The sequence below is a fragment of the Corvus hawaiiensis genome, chromosome 25 (assembly GCF_020740725.1).
Source record: "Corvus hawaiiensis isolate bCorHaw1 chromosome 25, bCorHaw1.pri.cur, whole genome shotgun sequence".
NCBI classification, from domain to species: domain Eukaryota; kingdom Metazoa; phylum Chordata; class Aves; order Passeriformes; family Corvidae; genus Corvus; species Corvus hawaiiensis.
In genome coordinates, this window is record NC_063237.1 from 3,399,894 (window position 1) to 3,423,849 (window position 23,956).

At 59.9% G+C, this 23,956-nt stretch overlaps 1 protein-coding gene across 3 annotated transcripts in view; it reads right to left on the minus strand.

The window, feature by feature from the left end:
- The window catches only part of IGSF9B (immunoglobulin superfamily member 9B), a 42,631-nt gene extending 41,080 nt beyond the window's left edge, over positions 1-1,551 (minus strand). For 2 of the 3 annotated variants that reach the window (XM_048328583.1, XM_048328578.1), the window contains exon 1: positions 1,409-1,551. In XM_048328583.1, coding sequence (XP_048184540.1) covers positions 1,409-1,472 — 64 coding nt within the window. In that variant the 5' untranslated portion in view covers positions 1,473-1,551. The remainder of the gene's footprint in view (positions 1-1,408) is intronic. The other variant, XM_048328584.1, reaches the window with a different exon arrangement.
- Between the last annotated feature and the right edge of the window lie 22,405 nt (positions 1,552-23,956).

A 23,956-nucleotide genomic window follows, 5' to 3' on the forward strand; every position in this document is an offset into this window, starting at 1 on the left:
CCAAATGGGGCAGCCCCATCCTGACCCCCCCGAAAGGACAGCTCCATCCTGACACACACCCCCCTGCTTCCAAGGAGCCACCTGCCAGGCGAGGAGGACAAGGGACTGTGGCATGGCACAGATGTGACCCAGTGGGCTCGAGAAGCGCTGTGAATTGGTGGGGGGGGGGGGGGGGGGGGCTGCAGCACCCCGGCACGTGCCCCCTCCCAGCCCACCCGTGCCCACCGAGGCAGTGTCCCCCACGCCACGGGGAGGGGAGTGGTGGTGGCTGCCAGCCAGGCATCGCTTGCTGCCGGCAGTCACCGCATCCCCATGGGCAGGGTGCGGTGACACCCAGGGCACGGCTCCAGTGTCTCATCCCGGGTAGGGACCACCGGGACGCAGGGATAACCATGCGCCCAGAGAGGAACCAGCGGCAGAGATGGGGGACGGTGCTGCACCAGCGGCAGGCAGCTCCCCTCTACCTGCAGGGATGGCTCGGAGGGGTGGGAGAGGGCTGGCAGCTAAAGGAAAAGAAGCCAGACCAGGAAAATCAGGGTTATTCCTTGCTGCCGTCTCCCTCCTGACCTTGGACAACCCTGTGCCTCAGTTTACCCCAGCACAGCAACCAGCCTGCAGTGGGGGGGAGAAGGAGGGCAGCCTCTCCTGGGCGAGGGGGCGGGGGGAGCAAAGTCACCCCCAAACCCGCAGCCGGGGCGCTGCAGGGGAAGGCGACGAATCCCTCCTGCATTTCTCCTTGCCCAGCCGGGCTACCCTTGCAGGGAAGGGCAAACGCTGCCCGCACCCCCCGGAGCCGCCGCAGGCGCTTCCCCGGGATGAGAGAAGAAATCCGAATGCGGAGAAAAGCTTGCCCATCCCTGATCAAGGGGGACACTCAGCCAGCCGTTCCCCCGCCTCCCAGGACCCGCACCCGCTTGCCTTCTCCCAAAGGGAATTTCCAACCCCTGGGCAGAGGCTCAGCCGCACCGGGAGCGCGGCTTCCCGAACTTCCCCAGCTGCAGCCGCTGCCCTCGGGGAGGTCACGGCCAACCCCGCCGAGCGCCTGCGGAGGGAGGATGCGCCGGGCGCTCCCGACTCCCCCCGGCAGCGGGGGATGAAGGAATCGCCAGCGCCCCGCCGCAGCGGGAAGCGCTCGGTCCCCGCGCCGGCAGCGGGGAAGACGCGAGCCCCGCAAACCCCCTCCGGAGCCGCAGTTCCCCCTCCTACCATCCTCCCCAGCCCCTTCCCGGTCCCCTCTCCCCGGGACGTGATGCCCCCGCTCGGTGCGCGCATCCCCCCCGCCGCATCCGGTACACCGGGGGAGGGGGGGGGGGGGGACACGCAGAGGCGGCCCCGCCGCCGCCCCGCAGACCCCGGCGCGCCCTTCCCGGGCTCATCCCGGCGGAGAACACCCCGCGGCCGCACTCACCTTGGACGGGCAGCCCGCGGGCGCCGAGCACACTTGCTACCAAAGCGGCCACATACCAAATCATAGTACTACCGGCCCCCGGTGCGCAGCATCTTCCGCCCGCCGGGCGGCCCGGCCGGGGCGGGGCGGGGCCGGGCCGAGCTGGCCGTGGCCGGGCAGGGCTCGGCGGGGCTGGCGGGGCCGGAGGGGCGGCTCAGGGCCGGCCGGCCGCCGCTGCGCCCATGCCCGCGCCCATCCCCGCGCCGCGCCGCACCTGCGCTCCGCCGCGCGGTGCAGCCTAGCCTGCGCCCTTTAGCGGCTCGGCACCGCCCCCGCCCGCCGCCCATTGGCCGCGCCCCGGCGGAGTGGGCGGTGATTGGCCGCCGGCGCGGCCCGGGCCGGTTCAAGGTGGGTTGGCGCGCACGGGGCCCCTGCGCCGCAGTATCATGCGCACTGCCGGGAGCGGCGCGGTCACCTCCGCCGGACGGTCACCTCCCCGCACGGACAGCCGCCGGGACCCGCACCGCCCCGCGCCCCCGCGCCGCCTCACTGCCACCTCCCCGTGTCCAGATGTGTCACCGAACCGGAGCAGTGTCACCGCCCTGTGCCCAGATGCACGCTGTACCGGTACGGTGTCATCTCCCTGTGTCCAGGTGTACCCCCGCACTAGATCAGTGTCAGCTCGGCATCCCCAGATGGGCCCCTACAATGGTAACATGTCACCTCGCTGTACACAGATGTGCCCCTGCACCAACTCGTTATCACCTCTCTGTCCCCGAATGTGTCACTGCACCTACTCACTGTCACCTGCCTATCTCCAGATGTGCCTCTGCACCAGCTCAGCGTCACTTCCCTGTCCCTAGATGTGTCCCTGCCTCGGTGCAGCGTCACCTTCCTGTCTCCAGATGTGTCCCCTATACCAGCTCAGCATCACTTTCCGGCTCATCGTCACTCCCTGTCCCCAGATGCATCCTCTGCGCTAGCTCAGCATTACTTTCCTGTCCCCAGGTGTGCCCCTGCACAACCTTAGTGTCACCTCCCTGTCTCCACATGTGCCCCCTACACCAGCTCAGCATCACCTCCCTGGCCCCAGATGTGCCCTCTTCCCCTGATGCAGTGTCACCTCCCCAGCCCCAGCTCTGCCACCTGCCCCTGCTGCCATACACCACTTCTCTGACATGCCAGTGGCAGTTTGTGACTAGGCAGGGTCACCTCCCTACCACAGAGGCTGAGCCACCTGCCCTCTGCACCAGCTCCACATCAGCTGTGCCATCTGTCCCTGGCACCCTGCACCACCTCAGGGTCACCTCCCTGCCAGCTGCTTGGTGCCACTGCAGCCTTGTACCGCACATCAGCTCAGGGTAATGCAGCTGCCACCATCTGTGCCCTGGGAGAGGTCCAGGGTCATTGCCCCACCAGCCTGGGAGAGACATGTCACCTGCCCCCTGCACCAGCCTGCTGTCACTTCTACCAGGACCCTGCACGGCTCTGTCACCTCTTTACCATCACCACAGCTTGGTGTCACATTCACCTGGCACCGCCTCAGTGCCACTGTCACCTCTTGTCCCAGCTGTACCACCTCCTCCTGCCACTCTGCACCACCTGTGCCACCTCCCCTGCTCCTGCTGCACACCACTTGCCCACTGTGACAGCTCCATGTCGCCCTTTGTCTCCTGCTGGGCACAGCCCACTTTACAAGAGAGAGTTGGGGTCCGTTTCAATGGAAAATGGGCGGAAAGCAGGAAGCGACTCTGTGCTCCCCCGTCTCAGCCCACCCATCCTCCCTGCAAAGACCTGGCAATGCCAGATGGGCAAACAGCCGGGCTGGCTCCCCCAGGAGCGTGCCCGCCATGGAAAACGGGCCACTGAACTTCTCCTAGATGACAGCCAGCCCGGGAGGGGACGGGCTCACACGGAGAGGGGGACACAACATTTTGTCCCCAGCATTCAGTCTTCCCCTTGCCCATTGGGAGAGTATCTGGGAAGAGGCCTGAGCAGCTGCTGGGCTTCCCACCTCTTCCCATGCACGTTCAGGAAAGAAGCAAAAAAAAACCCCAGCTCTTGCAGAGGATGTGGGAGTTGGAGAAACAACCCACACCTTCTGCCCGGAATTGCATTCCCGGAGGATCAGATGTTGGCACAGCCCTGGGCAGGAGGCGAGAGCATCCCCCAGCCCAGCCGTGGCTCACGCGAGCTCCCGGGCAGTTTGCTACCCTAGCAAATTCCAAGACCTCATAAAAGCCTGACTCAGCTCCTAGTGCTGAGGCCTGAAGTGAAAGCTTGCAGATCTGCACGGGGGGTTGGCACAGCCAGGGCTGACCCTTGTGCTGGGGCAGTTCTCCTCTCCAAGCTACTCTCCTATTTCTTGAAAGTCTGGTTTGGAGTGGCCAGGAGGGCAGAACCCCTTGGCCAGCACCCTCCCCATGCCGGTCCTGCCACCTTCAAAGCACCCAAAAAATCCCAGCCATCACTCATTGCCTGCAAAGCAGCAAGCCCAAGGCTGGCAGAGCTCCATCTGCCCTCGCCCAGCCAGACAGAGACGATGTGTTCTGGTCTAGCTGGAGTCTGTGTCACCAGTCAGATCATCTCCATGTCTTTACCTGGGGTTTTGCCACAATTTCAAAGAGGGAAGAAAAAAATAATTACGGGCATTGATGGCACCTGTGGTAATACAGCCCAACCCAGGAGGCATCAGGAGCCCATGGTGGATGGAGGGACCCAGCCCTGATCCCAGTGTGTGCATCCCCAAGCCAAGCCCAGCACAGGGGCCCCACCAACATTGCTCAAGAAACTGGAAACATGGGCTTGGGTTGGAGCATGGCTGTCAGTTCACACCCTTGTTTCTCCAGACTAATTTGCTGGTTTCATGAAATCCATTCCCCACTGTTTTCACACTTCTCTCCCTCTCTATTTATAGCCGGGTTTATTTACATGAGCAGGGCACTCCTTGTACTTGCACGTCAGTCAGTGGTGGCAGAGCCGGCAGCGGGTGAAGGAAGCAGTGGCAAGGCAAGGAGCACCCCGGTCCCTGGCCATGGGCACCTCCTGCCCAGCACGTGGGAGGCAGGTGGGCAGCCCTCCATGCCAAGACAGGAGCTGCCAAGGGATGAGCTGGAACCAAATCAGCCGCACAGCCCCCAGACCCACACAAACGTCTTGTCCCCATCTCCGCAGGGCACAGCACTGCGGCTCCCATGGGAGGCAGGTCACTCTGGAGTCGGCACCTTCCTGCCCCACAGGTGAGCCCTTCCCATTCCCAGCTGGAGCAGCTCTGGTAGCAGCGTTCTGCTGGCCTGAGCCGTACCTGCGTGTTGTGCTGCTGACCCAGGGATGCCCTTGCCCTCCGCACAGCCACGGCCAGCAGAGCCCACCGTGCCCAGCTGAGTCATTGACAACTGCCCAGTGATAAATTCACTGCTCTGCCTGACAAGAGGGATAAAAATGTCTTTGCTTTTCTAAAGAAAACTGCTCTGACAGATGAGGCAGGAGTTCTCAGATTAGCACCAGAGACCTGAGGGATGCAGCTCTCTCCATCACACACATTCATCTGGGAGAGACGCAGCCCTGGCTGAGCCCTGCTGCCATCTCCCCGGGACTTGGCTCTCAGGATCAGGGACAGAGGTTTTGGGTTGAGAAGTGGCACAAGAAAAGTGGAAATGAGCTACAACCCAGGCTGGAAACTCAGGGAATTCCAGCACTTGGAGCAGCAAGGTTCTGGATCAGACCTCATATGGGGCAGCAAAAATACTTGACACTGGAGAGGGGCTACCTGAAAACAGGACTTGCCAGGGTATGGATTACTGCCTGTCTCCCTCTGACTCTTCACTGCTGGTGACCAGTCCAGGAAAGCAGGAATCTGGACCCAGCTGCTTCCCACCTGGCCGAGGGATGCTCCAACCCACGCAGGGCTGAGTCTCCCTGCACAAGTACATGATTATTCACAGCCTCCAGCATTTGCATGGTGGAGTCACGAGTCTCACAACACCTGATCTCCCGGGAGAGCTGCCTCCTGTACTTTGGAGGGAACGGCCCACATTCCAAAAGTGGGACTTGGTGTCTCACAGCATCCCACATGGCCCAGCTGTCACCTCCTCCCCTCTCTGTGCGGGGACCAGGAGAGCCCACCCCATCCCTGCCACCTCAGCGAGGAAGAGCAGCAGGGCAGGGGCCCGCAGGAGCACTGAGATCTCGGGAGCCGAGCATGGAAGTGCTGAGCCAGCCTGCAGCGTCGCTGCGTGCACAGCGAGCCTGCTCTTTGGAAAGACCAAAACAAGCCCCCTCAAAGGACGGGCAGGCAGATGGACTCGACTCACACCCAGCTGGGGTTAGGCTCGTTCCCTCCTCGTCCCCTCTCCCCTCACTGGTGGCTCATCACCAACGCGTGACTCCAGCTGGCAAACAAGAAGGAATATCCTGCCATGCCTTCCTGGCTGCACATCCAAGTCGTGGAATAATCCACCTGTGGTATTTCAGAAAAGACACACTAAACTTGTGTGAAGAGGGGTCAGTTGAGTCACGGTAACAACTTTCTCCTCCCGTTAGCAGGTCTCCAATGGAGCTAATTACTCATCAGCCCACTAATAGACTCACTCACAGAGCACTCCCTGGATCAAGCAGCAGCAATTGTCTGTCTTGTCTTGTTAACCTCAAAGAAAGATCCGACTGTGGTAACGCGATACCCCATCCTTATCTCATCACCTGCTTCTCCAGCCAAAACATGTCTTTCCACGGCGTGGAGCATCCCTGTCCCAACACCAGTCAGGGGAAGCCTTGCTGTGCTGCTCCGTGGGATATTGGCTGGGGCAGATACAGCCAAGGCGGGGTTGGAGTCCGCAGACCCACGGCAGCCACCGTGACCTGGTGTTTGCTCCCCCAAGCAAGGGACAGCCGGACACTGCTGAGCTCCCCAGGGACCCATCTCACCTTTCACACAAGGCAGGTTGTCCCCACACTGGTGGTGCAGCCCCCCATCCCACTGCCCCGTGGTGGGACACATCCCTCCCAGCACTCCTGGGGCTGGTGGGGGTCGGCCCTCCATCCTAAAAGGATGACAGAGCGTTCCCTGCAGCACCACGCTGCCGCTCCCACCCCCCCACGGCACCCCAGCACTGCCGCCCACCCCATTACTCACTGGGGCTCTCTGGCACCGGGAACACACCTCCCTGCGCGGGAGCACAGGCACAGCACGTGCTCCTGGGGGCTGCGGCACTTGTCATCGGCACTGTCATCGCCATGAGTAACCACACTCTGCCTTGGCTTCCCCGAGAACATCCCCGAAAAGCCAGGAGCGTGCCGCTCTCCTTGCTGGGGCGGGCACGGAGCCACGGTAGCTGCTCAGCTCCCTGCATGGGGGGAAACTGAGGCACGGGGATCCGGCCATGCCGGACAGCTGAGCTCCCAGAGGGAGCGGGACAAGGCTGGGCTACCTCAGAGGTGCCCTGGCAGGCTGGGGAGGTGACGCAGTGAAGGTCGGGGGGCCAGGCTGGCTCAGCACTGCAGGGCACACGCAGGGCTCCAACCTCTCACCCTGGCATCCTCTTCAGCCCCTGCACATGCAGCGTGTCATCAGCTGTGACACGCTCTGCTGACGTCCCCGGATCATGTGGCATCAACCTCGTCCGTAATTACCGGCGCAGGAGCTCCTCTCCTTTCCCTGCTCTCTGCTGCTGCCGTGTCGGGCACCCCGATTCCGACAGAGCCCACCCCAGCCCAGCCCCACCCTAACTGGGGGGGCTGCTTGTCACCCCCATGCACACAGCACATCCCCGAGCCCTGCTCCCGCCTGGAGTCTTGTTGGTGCCAGGCAGGGAACACCGGGACCCTCTGCATCCAGTCCCCAAATCTCACCAACACGTGCTGGCCCTGCTGCAGGAGGGGACAAGGCTGTCGGTGTCCCCTCCCCGGCTGGACCCCAGAGCAGCCCAGGAAGGGGGACAGGCAGGCAGGTGCCAGGCTGGGCTGGCCGAGGGCAGTGAAGAGCATTGCAGCCCTCCCGAGGAGGGGGGCCGGGCTTGGAATAGGCTTTTGCTGCCGGAGAGAAGGGATCTCTTGTGCAGTGCCAAGAGGCAGGAGAGGCTCAGAGCCGCCTTTGTTCAAGGGATGATGATGGCTGCAGGGTCTGCAGCCTCGAACCTCCCTGCCCAGGCTGCACCAGTTACTGCTCTTCTCCTCCCTCAAAGTGATCATCTTGGGTGGGGGGGCTCAGGGTGGCCCCTGAGAACCCAACAGCCAGAGACCATCCCTTGCTGGATCACTTTTCCCATGGCCATACCAGGTATACCCCAAAATCGGGAAACATCAGGGGTGGGGGAAGCAGAGTCCAACCTCTCGGGGAACCCCCCCATGTCCCTCCAGCCCCAGCCCCCCCTCCGGCTGCTCCCTGCCCCGCAGCAGGTGGGCAAATCCTCACCTCCCGAAAACAACAGCCTGACAACCTGTAACAGGATTGCCCGAGGCCACAGCCCTCTAAGCTGTCTGCTCCTGCACAGGAGGCCAGGCACAGCGAAAAGAGGCTCTGGCCCTTCCATGTGTCCACTCCAGCCACAGCCCAGATGCCACAATGAAGGGCTGAAGGAGACTGTGCTCAGGACAGGTAGCTTTGGAGGGTCCCTGCTCAGCACCCTGTGCCCTCAAGCTCACAGCATCACCACAACCTCCCCAAACCCTCCCTGGACCAGGAGAGACCCGGGGATGAAGGTGCAGTGAGCAGGTGACACTGCAGCCAGCCATGGTGGAGGAAATCCCCATCCAGAAACCACAAACACAGTGGCACCAGTCTTCGGGTCCGGGGACCCCCGCTGGTCACCCCTTACTGCCATGGCACTCCCAAGGGACACAGGGAGAGGTGACAGCACCCCAGGGCTCTCCTGGGGACATGGGGGTCCTGCACCACCGGGACACACAGCTCCCCAAACCATCCCTTCAATCGAGATGGGCACAAACCAGCGAGACGAGTTGGCCAGTGCTCAGCTGCCACTGAAACCAGCCCGGCGAGCCAGCCCGGCCCGGGAGCAGCGGCTGTCGGCATCGCTTCCCGCAGCTGGGCTTGGCTCCCAGTCAGCTTCCACCTCCCCGGGCTCCCTCCCTGCCAGGCAGCAATCAGGCCTGCATTCACAGGGCTGCGGGAAGATGACTCGGCAGCGAGTCAGACCACTTTGGGGACAAATGTGCAATCAGTCCCCAGGAACACGCCTTGCTCCCCTGGAAGGCCGGCACAGCTCCAGGGAATGCCCTGAAGCGGGCTGTGGGCATGGGTAGCACAGCACCTTGCTTTGCTCCCCCATTCCAAAAAATAACCCCCGCCCCGGGGTGCTCGCCCACTCCTGCAACATCCTCCTGACCCACGAGCTCCCAGCTTGGGCAGGAGGACCATGAAAACTCTCCCCCATCACTCTCTGCCTTCACTGAAGATGGTCCTGAGAGCAGAGTAGCTGGAAAGCCTCCGCCCCAGCCTGTTTTCCCTGTCAGACAGCAGCAGGACTACTTTCCAAGCACTGAGAGCCTGGGAGACTTCCAGCTGATGTGTGCTCCAGTCCCACCCGGGTGCATGAGCACCCCCAATAACAACCTGGGCAGCACGACAGCCACGCTTTGACCCACCAAATTCAGGGAGAGCCCCCTCCCCCCCTCTCATCCCAGCCCAAATTCCCATGGATTTGGTCCCCCAGACAACAACATTTCCCTCCACAGACAACAACACTTCCCTCCCAATCTTCGGGCACTGGTGTGTTGCTACTGCCGCACACTGACATTTCTTTCCCCGGATGCCACTTATTTATAGCATGCCTGACCTTTTCCCCAAGTTTACATCCTCCTCTGCCTTCCTTTCCACCCACCCAACTCTGGGAACCACCCCAGGGATGCTCCCAAGCCCAGCTTTGTGCAGACATCCCCCCGGCCCGGTTGCGATGTGGTTCCCCAGCATCCCCATGGACAGCACGGGAGGACAAAGCTGGGGGTGTCTGTCAGACACGAGCCCCCTCCTTTCCCGCTGCAAGGAACAGCTCCCGATTAAAGCAGCTGCCTCTGAAATCCAGATGGTCTGTAATTCTTGCTGGGGAAGAGGAGAAAGTCTGTTTCACCGCAGCCCCCTGCGAAGGCAGGGCTGGGGAAAGCAGCAGGCTCCAGCCGTGTGGGTGGGATTCGCCAGCGAGGTGCAGGCTGGAAGGGCAAGGGAGAGCCGGGAAAGCTTCAGCACTGCAGCCCGGCTCAGGGCTCTGGTGCCGTTCCCTTGGGCTGCAGCGAAATTTCTCCCATTTTTGCCCACCTGTAAAAAGACCCAGCTCCCGCCAGGATCTCGCATCTCTCGCTCCTTGGGGAGAGCAGTGTGTTCCCTCCCCTGCAGGCACCTCCCAGCACCCAACCTCCGCCCAGTTTGGGAAAAAATTGCTCTCTGGGGCTGGAAGGGCTGCTCCAGTGGAGAGGGAAAGCACGTTTGCAAAACACGCAGCTTCAGCATCCATCCCTTCGTAGTGCAAACTCCCCTCTTCCTGCCAGCCTGGGGTGGGGGCTTGGGCGCCAGGAAGGGCATCCCGGCTGCTGGAGGAGCGGGAGCCCCTCGCCCTCCCTGTCCGTCCCTCCCTCCCCAGGCGATGGGCTCCGGCGGCCGCCCCGACCTCCCGGCAGCCGGCCCTCGCCGCCTCTGCTGCTCTAATTACTCCTCTCGCACCCGGCGCCGGGGCCCTCCGACCAAATTACGATCGATCCTTTGCTCCAGCCCAATCGATGCCATTGACTGAGGCATTAGAAAGACAAATCCGGGCTCCCCGCCCCGGGAAGGCGGCGGCAGCCTCGGGGTGGGGATGCCACCACGCATGGCGAGATGTGGGAGGCACAGGGATGCCCTCACTTGATGCTCTCCATCCCTACATCCATAAGGAGAGGGCAAACACCTTCAAGGACCTGAAAGCACCAACTCAGTTGTTCTCCAGCTGCTGGACACGAGACAACCAACAGCAGGGATCAAACTCCTCGAGCACGCAGCCCTGATCGGCCAGAAATCCCTGGCAGGAAAGGACTTCCCTCCCAAAATCTTCCCTGCTTCTGCCCAGCTCCCACCCTTTTTCCATAAAAGAAAGGATTTTCCCTTGGCCTGCTGAATCAGCAAATCCAGCCCGCATCCCAGTCACCTGAATTAAGCAGCAGTGATATTTAATAGCGTGGGCAGCTGATGGACCAGCTAACCTGGGAAGGGGGAGAGCTCAGCGGGGCAACCCTGAGTGGGATGGGGATGCTCTGGTCCAGCCTTGAATGGGACAAGGATGCTCTGGTCCAGCCATGTGTGGGCTAGGGATGCTCTAGTCCTGCCCTGCACAGAACAGGGAGGTCACGATCCAGCCCTGCCTGGCACCGGGATGGGCCATCCTCCATCCCACCACACAAGGAACAAATTCCAGTGCTGCCCAGTAGCCACCAGCAAGGCTGCAGTGGGGAATAATTGAATCAGAGCCCTGACAAGGGATCACTGGCTAAAATCCCCCCTGGCCCAACATTACACAGATGGGAAACAGAGGAGGGCCACCCCCAAGCCCCCTCCTCCCGTGCCTCCCAGGAGCAGATAATAGACCCCGTGTGAGCAAATTACAAGGAATTTGCAGCCATCCCATCTAATCCACAGGGGAGACATCTGAATCCTACAAGGAGCATTTGGCTTCTGGCTATAGAGGAGCTTAGAGACATGCAGAGGCATTAAAAACACGCATGGGGATTAAGCTGGGAACTGGGAAGGGAGAGCACAGCTGGAGACCATGGGTGGCTGTGGGAGAAGATGGTTGGGGCTATCCAAGGGCTGTGGGCAAACAGGTTTTAGGCAGTGTCCCAGTGTCCTGATCTCGGCTTGGAGTCTGAGGCATAAGTGGTGGAGGTGGGAACCCACGGGATGCTGCTGGACAGGTGGCATTTGACCATGGTGTGCAAGAGTGAGGTGTCACAGAGTTTTGGGCCCCAACACCCAAGCGGGCACCAAGAGCTGCAGCCTGTGCCCAAACCCACTCCAGATCAGATCACCCAGCCTTAGGTCAAGCAAAGTCAGCCCCAAGCATCCCCCAGGATCAGGTCCATGCCAGTGGGGTCTTCCAAGGATAGGCTTTGGCAACGTCCCTCATCATTTGGGATTTATTCTGATCATCTCTAATCCTCTGCCTTGATTGCTGAGGCTCCCAATCTCATTAGGCTACGCTGGGTCATTATTGATGTTGGGGGGTGTTTAAAATTGATATTAATCCCATCTCAATAATCTGGTATTTATTGATTTTTATTTTTAACCTCTCATGTTATTAAGATGAGCTGAGCCAGCTCCCAATTTCTGGGGGCTGCCCCACGCCCGTGCCCCCAGAAAACCCTCGGAGGTGCCACTCGTGATGCCAAAGGCTTCCAAAAGCCTGGGGGAGATGCTACCTCTGGCCTTTGCAGGCTGTGAGCATCACCAAGCTGCCAACAAACCCAGCGGCACTGACCCCCAGCTGCTCTCCTTTAAACCTGTTATTATCATTTTTCTTAATTATCACAGAAAGCAGCAGCTTCCCCTCGGCACGTTTGGGGACATCACGAGTGCCCGATGAGGAAGGAGCCATTAGCACCCCGTCAAAACAGCATCTCAGAAAGGATCTTTGACAAAATTGTCACCGGAGAGGCAGGGGGAGCGAGGCAGCCCGGCACGGTTGTACATCATTTTGACAGCTCGCGTTAAGGCAGCTTCAGGCACCTCTGGGAAATTACCTCCCCGTTAAACAGAGCTGGGAGCAGGCGCAGTGCCGGGGGAGGTGAGCTCGGCAGCTGGGGCGAAGCAGAGCAGGGAGGTGCCCCTGGGCGTGCCCAGTACATACAAACCAAGGGCCCGTGCCTCAGTTTCCCCGAGGACAAGCACAAAGCCACAGCTGCTGATGCTGCCTCAACCCGGATGATCGGAAGGGGTTTCCTTCACAGCCCCTCCCCCAACTCCGAGCCGCAGCTCGGAGCTGGTGGCTGCTTACCCGCCTCCTCTCCAGACCCTTGGCAGAAAGCAAAATGCCAATAACTTCGGGAACAGCTCGTGTTTAGCTTGGCAGGCCGGCTATTGTTCCTATACTGCAAACACATGGATGGCACAGACATGTTTGGAGTGGAAGCAAGCTGTTCCCCCCAGCCCCGCCACAGCAAGCATCAGCTCCCAGCTGGAGGCACATCAAGAAGGGCTTTTTGGGATGAAACCACCTCCAAAGGCTCCCCAAATTAATGGGGTGGGAGAAAACCTGCTGCAAATGCCTTCCCATCCCCATAGTGACCCGTCCCTCCATCCTAATCGGGCTGCTCTGGGCATATTTCTGCCCAAAGGCAGCAAGTTTTTAGCACAAGGGAGGAGAAATGACGGAGCAAAGCCAAAGCCAAGTACCACCAGCTCCAGCAAGTGCCTCGAGAAGCTCTCAGGGAGCAAAGCAATGCAGAGGCAGCAGCCCAAGGTAAAGATGTGGGGTAGGGAGGGCAGCTCGGTGGTCTTGCTGTATTTTTAGTTCCTGGGTTTAAGAGCCAACAGTTTAATAGGGAAGGTTGTTTTAATTGGAACTCCAGTCACCAAGAAAAACAAAAAGGGGAGTAAATATAGAAAAACAGTCATGTTTCTGAAGGTTCTTTGGTATTTGTCTAATTAAATGGAGCATTTTAATTACACATCAAACAGTGCCATTTTTAAAAAAATAACCCACAGGCATTTGCCTTGATTTGAAGAGCAGCTGACACCGACTTGGACAAACAAGTCTGGAGCCACTCATTTCCAAAGGAGATTTGGAGAGACCCCAGGATGGATCACAATCATCAGCCCATGGATGAGGAGCTGATGGACCCCAAGTGGTTTGGGATCCAAACCCACCTGCAGCTCCCAAGGGTCCCTAACACGTTGTTGCTACCAGGGAAACTCATTGCTGAATTGAGCTCATCCTAAATGTTATCTAGATGCCAATCAGGAGGTTACTAACCCCTGGTCCAGGGGGAGAGGAAACTGCTGGTACTGAGAAGATGCTCCTCAGAGCCAGACACTCCAAACCCAGGATCTGGGAAGAGCCAAGCAGCCAGTGAACCACTCGAGAACTACAGAGCACATGAACATCAAGATGCCGACCATCTGGACACATATGATTAGCAAAAAGCCACTTTCCTGTGTTGTTCCAGACATCCTGGTGTCAGGCATCGCCAGGTATGGAACATTTTCAAAGCTAGAGACACCCAAGAGCCTTTTTTGATCCTTCCTCCCTCCGTACCTGAGCAATGCACAGCCATCACTTGCAGCTGTGCAACCCACAGCTCCCTGCCTGCCACTTTGAAACGGCTCCCCAGCAATTACCTCCACAAAAAGTTATTAAGAAACGTCTTTGTCTGGAAGGGATTAGAGTGGCAGTCATTAAGAAAAAAAAAAAAAATTGGCATGAAGAACTATGTATATTGCAAAACAAAATGTGTTGCTTTTTAATATGTTTTTATAACCCAAACAAATTTGTTTCTCACACTCCCAGGCTGGAAAAAGGAGCCGTCCGACAGTTTAGGATTGCAGTTTGCAGTCAGCTCCGCCAAGGAATCTGTTGCAAAGCTGTCGCAGCAAATAAATGCCGGTTCCCTGCTGTGCTGCGGCTCCGCCGGCACCGCTCCGGTCACCGCTCGGCGGCTGCACGGCCGCGGCTCCCGGCAGCGCGGCGGGGAAGGTGACACGGAGCTCGGAGCCGCGGGAAGAGCAGCAGCCACACGTACCTGCGTCACCCCCGCTGACAAGGACACGGTGGCCTTGCACGAGGCTTTGCGAGGCAGCACAGCCTCTGCAGGGGCATCGCTCAGGTCCCCGGGCTCTCACTCCGTGTGCTGGGATCTCACCAGGAGATGCCCAGACGGCAGGAACCCTCCTCTGACCACCCCACTCCCATGTGCTCCTTCCCCCCACACCATCTGCTTTTCCCTCGCCCACCCTGGCCTGACTCCTCACCAGCAAAACGGGAGCAAGAAAATCCAGCAGATGATTTGATTTGTTTATTTATTTCCCTGGGAACAAGTGCAGAGCCTCAGCTCCTCAAAGCCTCGCCGAGATGTAAAAGCATTTGAATATATGAGCATCCTTTGAGGCACTGACAAGGAGATGGAGCTCCACGCACAGCCAGAGCATCCCTGCAACCTAAAGCCAGGGATGCAGGAAAACACCTGCAGGGACCCACCAGCACTGCTCTGATCCCTGGGTCAGTCCCACTGGAGGGCAAGCCACGGCAGGGAAAGGACCAACATATCCTTGGTCAGCTGGGAAAGCCTCACAGAGCCTGGGCATCCTTTGGGAATGGGGCCGGCAGAGCAATCCCCTCCCTGCAGCAGCGCTGCCCTACATGATTTCCTCCTTCAAAACATCCGCGACTGTCACCTGCCTTTTATCCCCAGAGCGGCGAGACAGGGCAGGAGACGCTGCTCCCAAACTCCCCACACTGTCATCGGAACTGGGGAATCTGAAGATTCCCAGCTGGTTGCCTGAGGGGGTCCAAGGAAATTATGCATTCCCTGCAGGAAAAGCTGCCTGCAGCGGGCAGGGAGCCATCCCAGGCAGCCCCCGGGGGGGGATGCTGGAGCTCACTCTGCTTTATGCTCAGAGAATGGCTGATTCACGCTTATTCCAGGCTTCCCCTGCAAAACCTTGGATGAGGACAGCACTCCAAGCTGGGCGGGTGTCTTCCACAGCCCCACGCTGGGCTTCCCTTCGGGAGGGATGCTGTGAGCCAAAACCGTGGTGTTTTGTGTAAAAACATGAGAGAAGGCCTTACGAATTAATTAAGGAGAACCGAGCATTCCTGGGATAAACCAGCCCAGCCCCAGACACCTGCAGCTGTGACCCTCAGAACCTGCTTAGTTCTAGGCAGCACTAAAAAAGTCAGCCCTATTTTAACAACATATTTTTGCCATTAAAATTAAATCCTTAAATGATGCAAAGTAACAGATCAAGGATGGTGCAGGCTCACAAAAGGAGCAGGAATCCCCCAGCACGAGCCAGGTTAAATGTTAGGGGACAGAGAAAGCAGGATAAAGGCAGGGAAAAAATGGGTAGAGGAAAGATCTGGGACAGTTTTCAGAGCACTTTCTGCCCTACGAGGACACGCGGGACAAGGAGCAGGAAGAGCAGCTGGGTACCCATGAGCTGTGCTCTTGGCTCCACCACCCACAGTTCCTCTCTACCCATCACCCCCAAAACTCTTCCCATCCCTCAGACTCCCTCCAACATTCCTGGGCCGCACCTGAGGCCACGCACGCACAGGCAGAGTCAAACAATGGCCTCGACGCGTTATTAATTTGCAAGGATAGAGGCAATTAACGACACCGCGCTTCGGAAACTCCTAATTGGTTTTCTGCCGAGTCTCCTACGGACACAGGTCTCTGCTCGGGTAGCTCCTCCCGTGAGCAGCACTGGAAGGGGATTAGAGCAGGGGAACATGAAGGAGCCAGCAGATATTTATGACCACTGCGAGATAAAGAGCGAGGTGAGGCAGGTGACGCTTATCCCCCGGCACCGCTCCATCACCGCGGCATCCGAGGCGCGATAACGGCTCTGAAATGTTGGGTGTGATGGATGCTGCATGAGACTGACAGTTGCTGGGGCAACCACATGCAGAGGTACCCAGTCCCCCCCTTGGAGGGGCTCCAATAGGATGGGGTCCCCCCGCCAGGGTCAGGTGGGGACAAGCTCATTGGCCAGAGAGCTGCATTGCACGACACAATTAATTTTTATGGGTAGCTGCAGTTTTAATTGCTTTGTAGAGGCTTGAGGGTGCATTTTCAGGAGCAAAATGAGAGATGCAGAGAACAAGGAGACCCCCAGGGGTGCTGCAGCAGGGTGGTGGGACTCGAATCTCCTAAATTCACCACTGATTTTGGAATAAAAGCATCTCCCCAGGCACCTGTGTAACCCAGGTATCCAGACCAAGAGCCTGGCTCTGCCACGGGGTCTCTGGGAAGACGCCACCGCATCCATCTCCCTGGATAGCGAGGTTTTCCTCCCCGGGAGTGGGGAGCACAGCACGGGGGACGTTCATTAGTGCCTGCAAAGCCACGTGGAGACACACACGGCTGCCAGGGCTCTGCACAGACCCTGTGCACAGACAAAAGCAGGAGCTGCAACGCTGAACCAGCCAGAAAAGGTCTGGTCCAGCCCAAAATTGCCCTTTGTGTCTGGGAACTGAGTAAGAAGCTATTTCCCTGCATATTGAGCAATACCAGCTTGTTTTCCTGCCCATAACAAAGCCATGGAGAAGCAGAACTCCCCTAACAGACCAGAGCAGCCACTCCGTGCCCAGAGCCCTCCAAGCTGCATGCCCTGGAGCTCAAAGCAGAATCCTCACCTAAACCACCTCACACACCGAAATCCAGGTCCTGCTGCGGGTGGGATGCTGCCAGCTCTCCCTATCCCAGTGCACACACCAGGGGTGGTTTCCCAGGGGAGGGGACATCCTCTTGCATCGAGCACCCCCACCACACAACCCAGCCAGTACCTGAGAGCCACAGGGTCACCAAAACGGGCAGGAGCCAGGGCAGAGAAGCTGGAAGGCTGGAAGGGCTTCCCCTCCCCTATTTAAAGCTTCATGTTCTACAGCTGTGGTTCCCCCGGGTTTGGGAGGCTCCAGGTGCTTCCCATCAGGAAGTTGTTGTCCCTGCCCTGCCCTGTTGTTCCCCACCCCACATTCTGCTCCTGTTCATGGCCATGCCTTTGGGAATGCTGTCCCCCTTCATTCCCCTCATCCATGGGAATGCCAATGCTCCCAACCCAGGGCAGCGATGTCCTCCCCCACTTACAATCCTCTTCCCCCCTTCAGCCCACATTGATTATTTTCCTCCATTAGGAAGCAGCATCCGTGGCTAAAAATCTGCCAGCGGCTCATCCCACACCCCGGCCTCCCCTCTCCGGTGCTCTTCCATTAGTGCCTCCACCCATCCATCCATCCATCCCTCCGTCCCAGCATCAACCTCACCAAGAGCTCCTTAAAAAATCCTCTAAGCCAGATGTAAACCCCGCTCGCCAGGAGGGGGCCAATGGGTTCACTACCCTCCTCAGCAGCGGGGCAATGTGTGCACCTGGCTCACCAGAAAATTCCACACCAGAAAATTCCTCACCAGCATGATGCCAGTGCCTGCATGGAGCTGTGCTCGGATCCACCAGACACTCCAGCAAAACCCCCAGCCCCAGCTGTGCTCCACATCTGGGGGGCTTGGGAACAACCTTTTCCAGCCATCTGGAGATACCTGGAGGAGAGGAGTGCAGGAGGTCACGACCCACGGTCACACGAGCCTGCTCCACCTCCTCCTTGGATCAATCACCTCCAATCAGCCCTGAGAAAGCAGCACATGGAGAACCGGAGGCACCAGCGCTGGCACAGCCCCCGCCCGAGCATCCCCCCCGGCTGACGTCCCTCCAGTGACACCGGGGGAAGGAGGGGGCTGCAGGGGAGTGGGCGGTCATTGCTCCCTAGGAAAAATGAGTCCCCCATCCCCTACCCTCCTCCTCCTCCCCGGTCCCCCAGGTTGATGCACAAAGAATAGACCCAGTTGCTGGCGGGGCTGAGTAATGCTCTGAGCCGCTCCTCCCCGGCAGTGAGTAATGCCGCTTTTGTCTCCCGCGCCGGCACCACATTAGCCGGGAACACGGCGTTAGTCGGGAACACGGAGTTAGCTGGGAATACGGCGTTAGCTGGGAACACGGCGTCAGCCGGGAACGCGGTGCTCCTGGCACAGCCCCGGTGCGGCGGCGTCCCGCGGGCGAAACCTCGGGGGTGGCGCTCGGTGCTTACACGTCACGCGGTGCCACCTCTGCCTGCGATGTCGTGGCATCTGTGCCCATCTGGGGTCACCTGGGCAGCACCCTCTGCCGGGGCACCGCTGGTTGGGTGTCCTGGTTTGGCGTGCCCGTGGTGGAGGAGCACCCCGAGCTCTCCTCGCCGTGCTGCCGGACCCCACGGGGCATCAGGTCCGTGGAGAAGCACATCCGCACATCCCCACTGGGTGCCATGGAAACGTGGCTCCCGTGGAACAAAGGTGTCTCCGCTGCTACCTGGATTTTCCTCCTTCCCGAGGAAACACCGAGGTGCGAAGGGTTTGACCCCAGCAGCCATGGGTTGCCCAAAACTCCTGCCAGCAGCTGTCCATGGGGTCAGGGTTTCACCCCTGGCTTTCCCCCCAGGGTGAGGGGGTCAAGCCCCGAGGGTCCCCAGAGCATCCTCCCCTCCTGGCGCTGAGTCACTTGGCACCGGCGGTGCCCGGGCTGTGGCAGCGGTGCAGGGCTGGCGGGTGGCTCCTGCTCTGGCACCCACACGGCAGATGGCGAGCCTCTCGCCTTGTGATTGGATTTCATTTTGTAATTTTTGGCTGTTATTTCAGTCCTCAGCCCCCTCTCCCCTCCCTTCTCCATGCCGTGTCCCCTGGCCACCTCCTCCCCAGGAGGAGTGGAGATGGTGGCCGTGGTGAGTGTCGTAGTTTTGCACAAGGGAGTGGAGCCCAGCTTTCAGTGACCCTCTACAGCCCTCGGTGGCTTCCCTGTGGGACATGGCCGGCTGGCAGTGTCCCACATGGAACAGCACTGGCTGGTGCACTGGGTCCCAGCCAGCCCCCAGTCTTCTTAGGGCACTGACAATGCTGCCAGACAGGGTGGGTGACGCTGGTGTCCCCTGGCTGAGGGCTCCTCTGCACATCCCTGGGCGCAGGGACATCCTGCCTGGGGAGGGGACAGTGCTGGTAAAGAGACAAACACCAGCCCCGTCTCTGCCCAGCAACTCCCTGAAGGGCCATGGGTGGCACGAGTTTGCTGGGTCTCAGCCCAGTTCCCAGCAGGCAAGTGACTGGTGTCACCAAACTGATGTGACAAGCAGCACAGACAGCCGGAGGGATGTCCCTCCTCAGGGCCTGGTCTGTCCTTTGCAGGGGCCCTGAGAGCCTGGTGCCACAGCGAGGACAATGCCACTCATGCCCACAGCACCCAGCAAAGCCCCAAATGTGGGTCACAGCCAGCAGCAGTGACCTTGTGCACAACCCCCCCCCCGACCACCCACAGGGGTGACCAGCGCTGACAAAGAGCACGGTGACGAGGCTCTGGGATGCTCCTGTGGGGATCCAATCTCTTTCCTGGTCCCTCTTCCATGGCCGTGCAGCCGAGCCAAGGGAGAAACCTCGCCGCAGCGCTACGAGTTCAGCAGCTCAGCTGCGCCAGGGAGAGGGAAAGACAGAAAGAAAAAATCCCCAGCGCGAGCAAGACAGACTATAAATAAAAGCTGGAGAAGTGGGAGGCACCAGCCACAAGGGCTTTCTGAAGCAGCAAGAAAAGCAGGTGCATGTTGGCTCCGGCTCTCGATGCCTTTGTGTTTCCCGAAGAAGCCTGGGTATCCCTAATAGCTGGGCTCCGGGTGGGAGCGGGGCTGGGCTTCCCTCCCGCGAGCTGGGAAGGCACAGACATCTGAAGAGCAAATTCGGCGCAGGATGGATGGGAGCGACGTCGCTGAGGCTGGGGAGTGAAAAAAGCTGAGGGAGGACGGGAGGGAATGGAAGGCTGAGAGGGAGCTGCCACCACCGCCACAGGTTTAACGGGTGAAGGGGATCCTCCAGACGGAATTCCTACTGGATTTAATGGTGGATGGAAGGAACTGCCAGAGCTCAGCCTTGGATGCCTCCACACCGGGATCCCCCCAAAAAGTGCCCTGCAGGAATATAGGAGACGTGGAGGGAAGCAAAACGCCCGTCACTCCCCAGGGTCACCCGGAGCTGCTGGGGATGGGGACCCTGCGCTCCGGCAGTGCCTGCCAGCACGGAAGGAGTGGAAAGAAGAGAGGAAGAGAAGGAGACAGATGGGCAGCGATGGAAACATAAGTTAACTTGAAGGAAGCGGATAAACAGCAGGCAGGGAGCAGATCCCAGCACATATGCTGCGCCGCAGCCAGCCAGGCACGGGGAGCTTCCTCGCCATTCCTGGTCCCCAGGCCTGTGGATGGGTCTGGGCCATGCAGGAGGTCGGCAGCAGGATGGGGTGAAGGCTTGAGGCTTGGGGTGAAAACCCTGGCAGGGTTTGAGGCCAGGGCTTGCAGCTTGGGTGCAGCTCGTGGCCATGGGGCATTGTGGAAACCCAAAGCAAAATCCAGCCAAAGCCACGGAAGAAGCATCCATGAGATGGAGGTGACTCCTGGCTGAGGAACCACAGAAAAATTCCCTATGGCAGCGGGGATGGATTTGACCAAGGAGAGATGGTCCCTCCCTTGCTGGCAGGGACAGGCAGGGTGGGCAACTGGATTTGGGCCAGGTGAGTTCTCCTGCCTCAGTTTCCCCAGCCAGGAGAGGGGAGCAGAGCAGCACCAGCTCCTATAAAGAGCTGGCAGGACCAACCCCTGCTCCCCGTGCCGACGCAGCAGCAGCTGCAGGTCACTTCTGAGGACTCCAGCAGCTGATGGAAAGGGAATGAAGTCAATCCAAAGCCGAAGCAGGGAGGCTGAGACCCTCAAAAGTCCTTGAGCCTTGCAGCACGGTGCTGCCTGCTGATTACCGGGGACCCCAGCGCCAGCACAGCATCACCGGCTGCTCGGCCACGCCGCCACGGCAGGAAGGGACCCAGGCCACCCCGCAGTGCTCCCCCTACCCACAGCAGTGCCGTGGGGTCTCTGCTGAGGGGACTCTGAGCTGCCGCAGCCCCCGACTCGCCCGGAATAACAAGCAGGCGGAGCCGCGGAGCTGCCGAGAGCATCTCTTCAGCGACGTTCGGCCGGGTGCTAATGAGCCCCGGGCTCTCCGATCTGCTCAGCGAATGTCATGACCCAGATTAATTGCTCAAAAAGACACCCCAAGGCTGCTAATAAAATTTTTGAAAAGGGAAAGGAGAAAAAAAAAAAAAAAATGAAAGAAAACTCAACTCCACAACAAGCCCCTTATAGTAGCCAGCACCCCTCCCTGCGCATCCCAGCGCCGGCAGCCCGGAAAGCGCTGCCCGTGTCGGGAATGCGTGTCAGGGCAGTGGGCCAGGCAGTGCCATGGGCTCACACAGCCGCCCTTGTTCCCCGCTCCCCTCGGGGGGTCAGGGCCGCCCGCCGGCCCCGCCGCACAAGGGCCGCCTGTTCGGAGGCGCCCGCGCTGCCAGCGGGATGCCGGCGCCTTCCCAGGGACTGCCAGCATGACCGGATGCTGCCGCGGGACCCCCATAACCCTTGGGGGCTGCAACTCTGCCCCCTCGGAGGGAAACTGAGGCACTGGGAGCCAGGTGCTTCAAGGGACAGAGCTGTTTCAGTGTCACCGCGCTCCTCGCTGGCGCAGGGCACTGCGAGCAGGTGGCCTTTGCATCATCCCCCGCCGAGCCCTTCCGTCCGAGAGCAGCCTTTCTCCTTGGAGCCTGCAGGCATCAGCTTTCCCAAGCCTTTGATTTCCCGACCCTGCGGCTGGCTGGCCCTGGGGGGCTCTTGTGGCTGTCACTCAGCTGCGTGTTACCTTCTGCACCGATTCAGTGACTCCCATGCAGCTCCAGCGCTTTCCCACTTGCCATGGCCACTGCCACCCCCGCGGTGCCCCACCAGATCCCCCAGTGCCACACCAGTGCTGGGGGTGGGAATCCTCTCCAGGGATGTCTGTACCCAAGGGATGCTCCCACTGGGACAGGCTCTCCACAGCTGACGGCCAGGCCATTTACTGCCTGGAAATATCCTCCTGTTCAGAAAAAAGGTCTTGATCAGCCCATGGATATGGCAGCTTTCATCCCTCTGCAGCCCTGAGGAAGAGGAGGGGGCTGGAGGGTGTTCCTTCCAGGAAGGCAGGAGAAAAAGGAAGAAAGGGAGTGGAAGCAGATGGGAGATGACCACCCATCCAGCTGCTGTGCCCCGGCCTCCAGGACTCCTGACCTAGTCATCAGCCACGGAGGCAAAGCACAAAGCAGAGAGGGATGGGGGAAGAGCCCAGGCCCAGATCTGCAGAAATCTGTGGGTGATGGACAGGTTAACCCAGGGCACTTCCAGAACGGTCTGCGAGACAGAGCCTGGCCCTGAGCCACCACAGCTCAGCCCGCCGGCGGTCATGTTGAGCCGGCGACGAGCCACAGAGACATTCCCAGATCTGGGAGAAGACACCTTCTGACAAGAGACCTAAACTGCTGCACCCACGCAGCCGGGAGGAGACGTGGGGGCTGCCATCCCCCCAGAGCACTTCCGCTGTGGGCACTTGGGGCTGCCGGGGAGAGGCAGCACAAGGAGCGGAGCGGCAGCTGCGAGAGCAAGCCAGGAGAGCTCAAACGAGAATTAATAAGCCACAAATTCGTAGCAGCAAGAGGAATTAATGCTGGGAAGAGGCTGCCAAGTGCCACGGGGACAGAGAGGCACTTCCTCGGATTTCCGCTCAGCTCGGAGCTGTGCCTCTCATCATCCCAGCAGCAAAATGGAGCCAGTCCTGGCCTTGCTTTATCCCAGCACCTTTGGAGGCAATATCCCCGAGCATGCCTCACGCTCTCTGGGGAGCACAGCAGTGTCCTGGATCCACCACAGCCCGCTCATGCCAAACCCAGGATCTGCGAGACGCCAGCGTGTGTTCAGCAACAGGAGCAGCGAGCAGACCAGCTCTGTTCCTGGCTCCTGATACGTGCAGGGCTTGGGAAGCAGCCTGCAGCCTTGCCTGGCACACCGGAGCCTGACTGCCAGCCCAAAAGCATCACTGCAAGACAAGCACCGTGCCCAGGGATCTCTCCCTGCCGGGCAGGAGCAGCCACACTCCCGTGTCCATCTGAGCGCCCAGCAGGATGTGTAGGGAAGATGCTCCCCGTCCCCAATCACCGGGACACCCTCGGAGACCGGGAGGTCACACTCAGGAGCCCGCAGCTCCCCTCGTCTCTTCGGCAGCTCCAGCCCCGCGCGGTGCCGGCTGCGGGCGGCGGTGGCTGCAGCGGAGGTGGGAGCGATGATGACTCAGGAGATAATGAGGCAGATCAGAAGGAGGAGAGGAGCAGTGAGAGGACGCGGAGAGGAGGCAGCTGTGTCCTTCGGGCCTACACCCGCTCCCCCTGACGTGGCACCTCAGCTGCGGAGCGGAACACGCACCCCCGGCCCTCTGACTCACCCGGGGGGCACGGCAGCACCGGCGTGGAGCGATGATTTTTAACCCCATCCCTCCTGCCGGGGACGGGGGTCTCCAGGCAAGTAGGTGAGAGGGAAGTGGGGCTGCACATGGGGAGCCAGCAGGATGATGGCTCTGGGGTCCCTCCAGCCCCCCACCCATCGCCCAGCGCTCGGGCTCTCGCTGCTGTGCTGCCCCACAGGGAGCCCGTGGAGCAGCCCCCCCAGCTTTGAGATTCCAACCTTTCATCCCTCCTGCCCCCAAACCTGCCGGTTCCCCATCTCCAGATGGATAAACAACTTCTCCTGCTTGGGGAAACTGAGGCAGGGAGGCACCAGACTCGCCTGAGGCTGCTGTTTCCAACCAAGCCAGCGAGGGAAGCCAGGAGTCCCAGCTCCTGTGCTCATTTTCATCCCAAGCTCATTTATAAAGTAATTTTCCCTTTGTGCCGGTGGCAGAGCAGTGCCAGTCACTCCAGTAGGGTGGCCAACGTCACTGGATCACCCTTTGCTTGCCAGTCTAGGT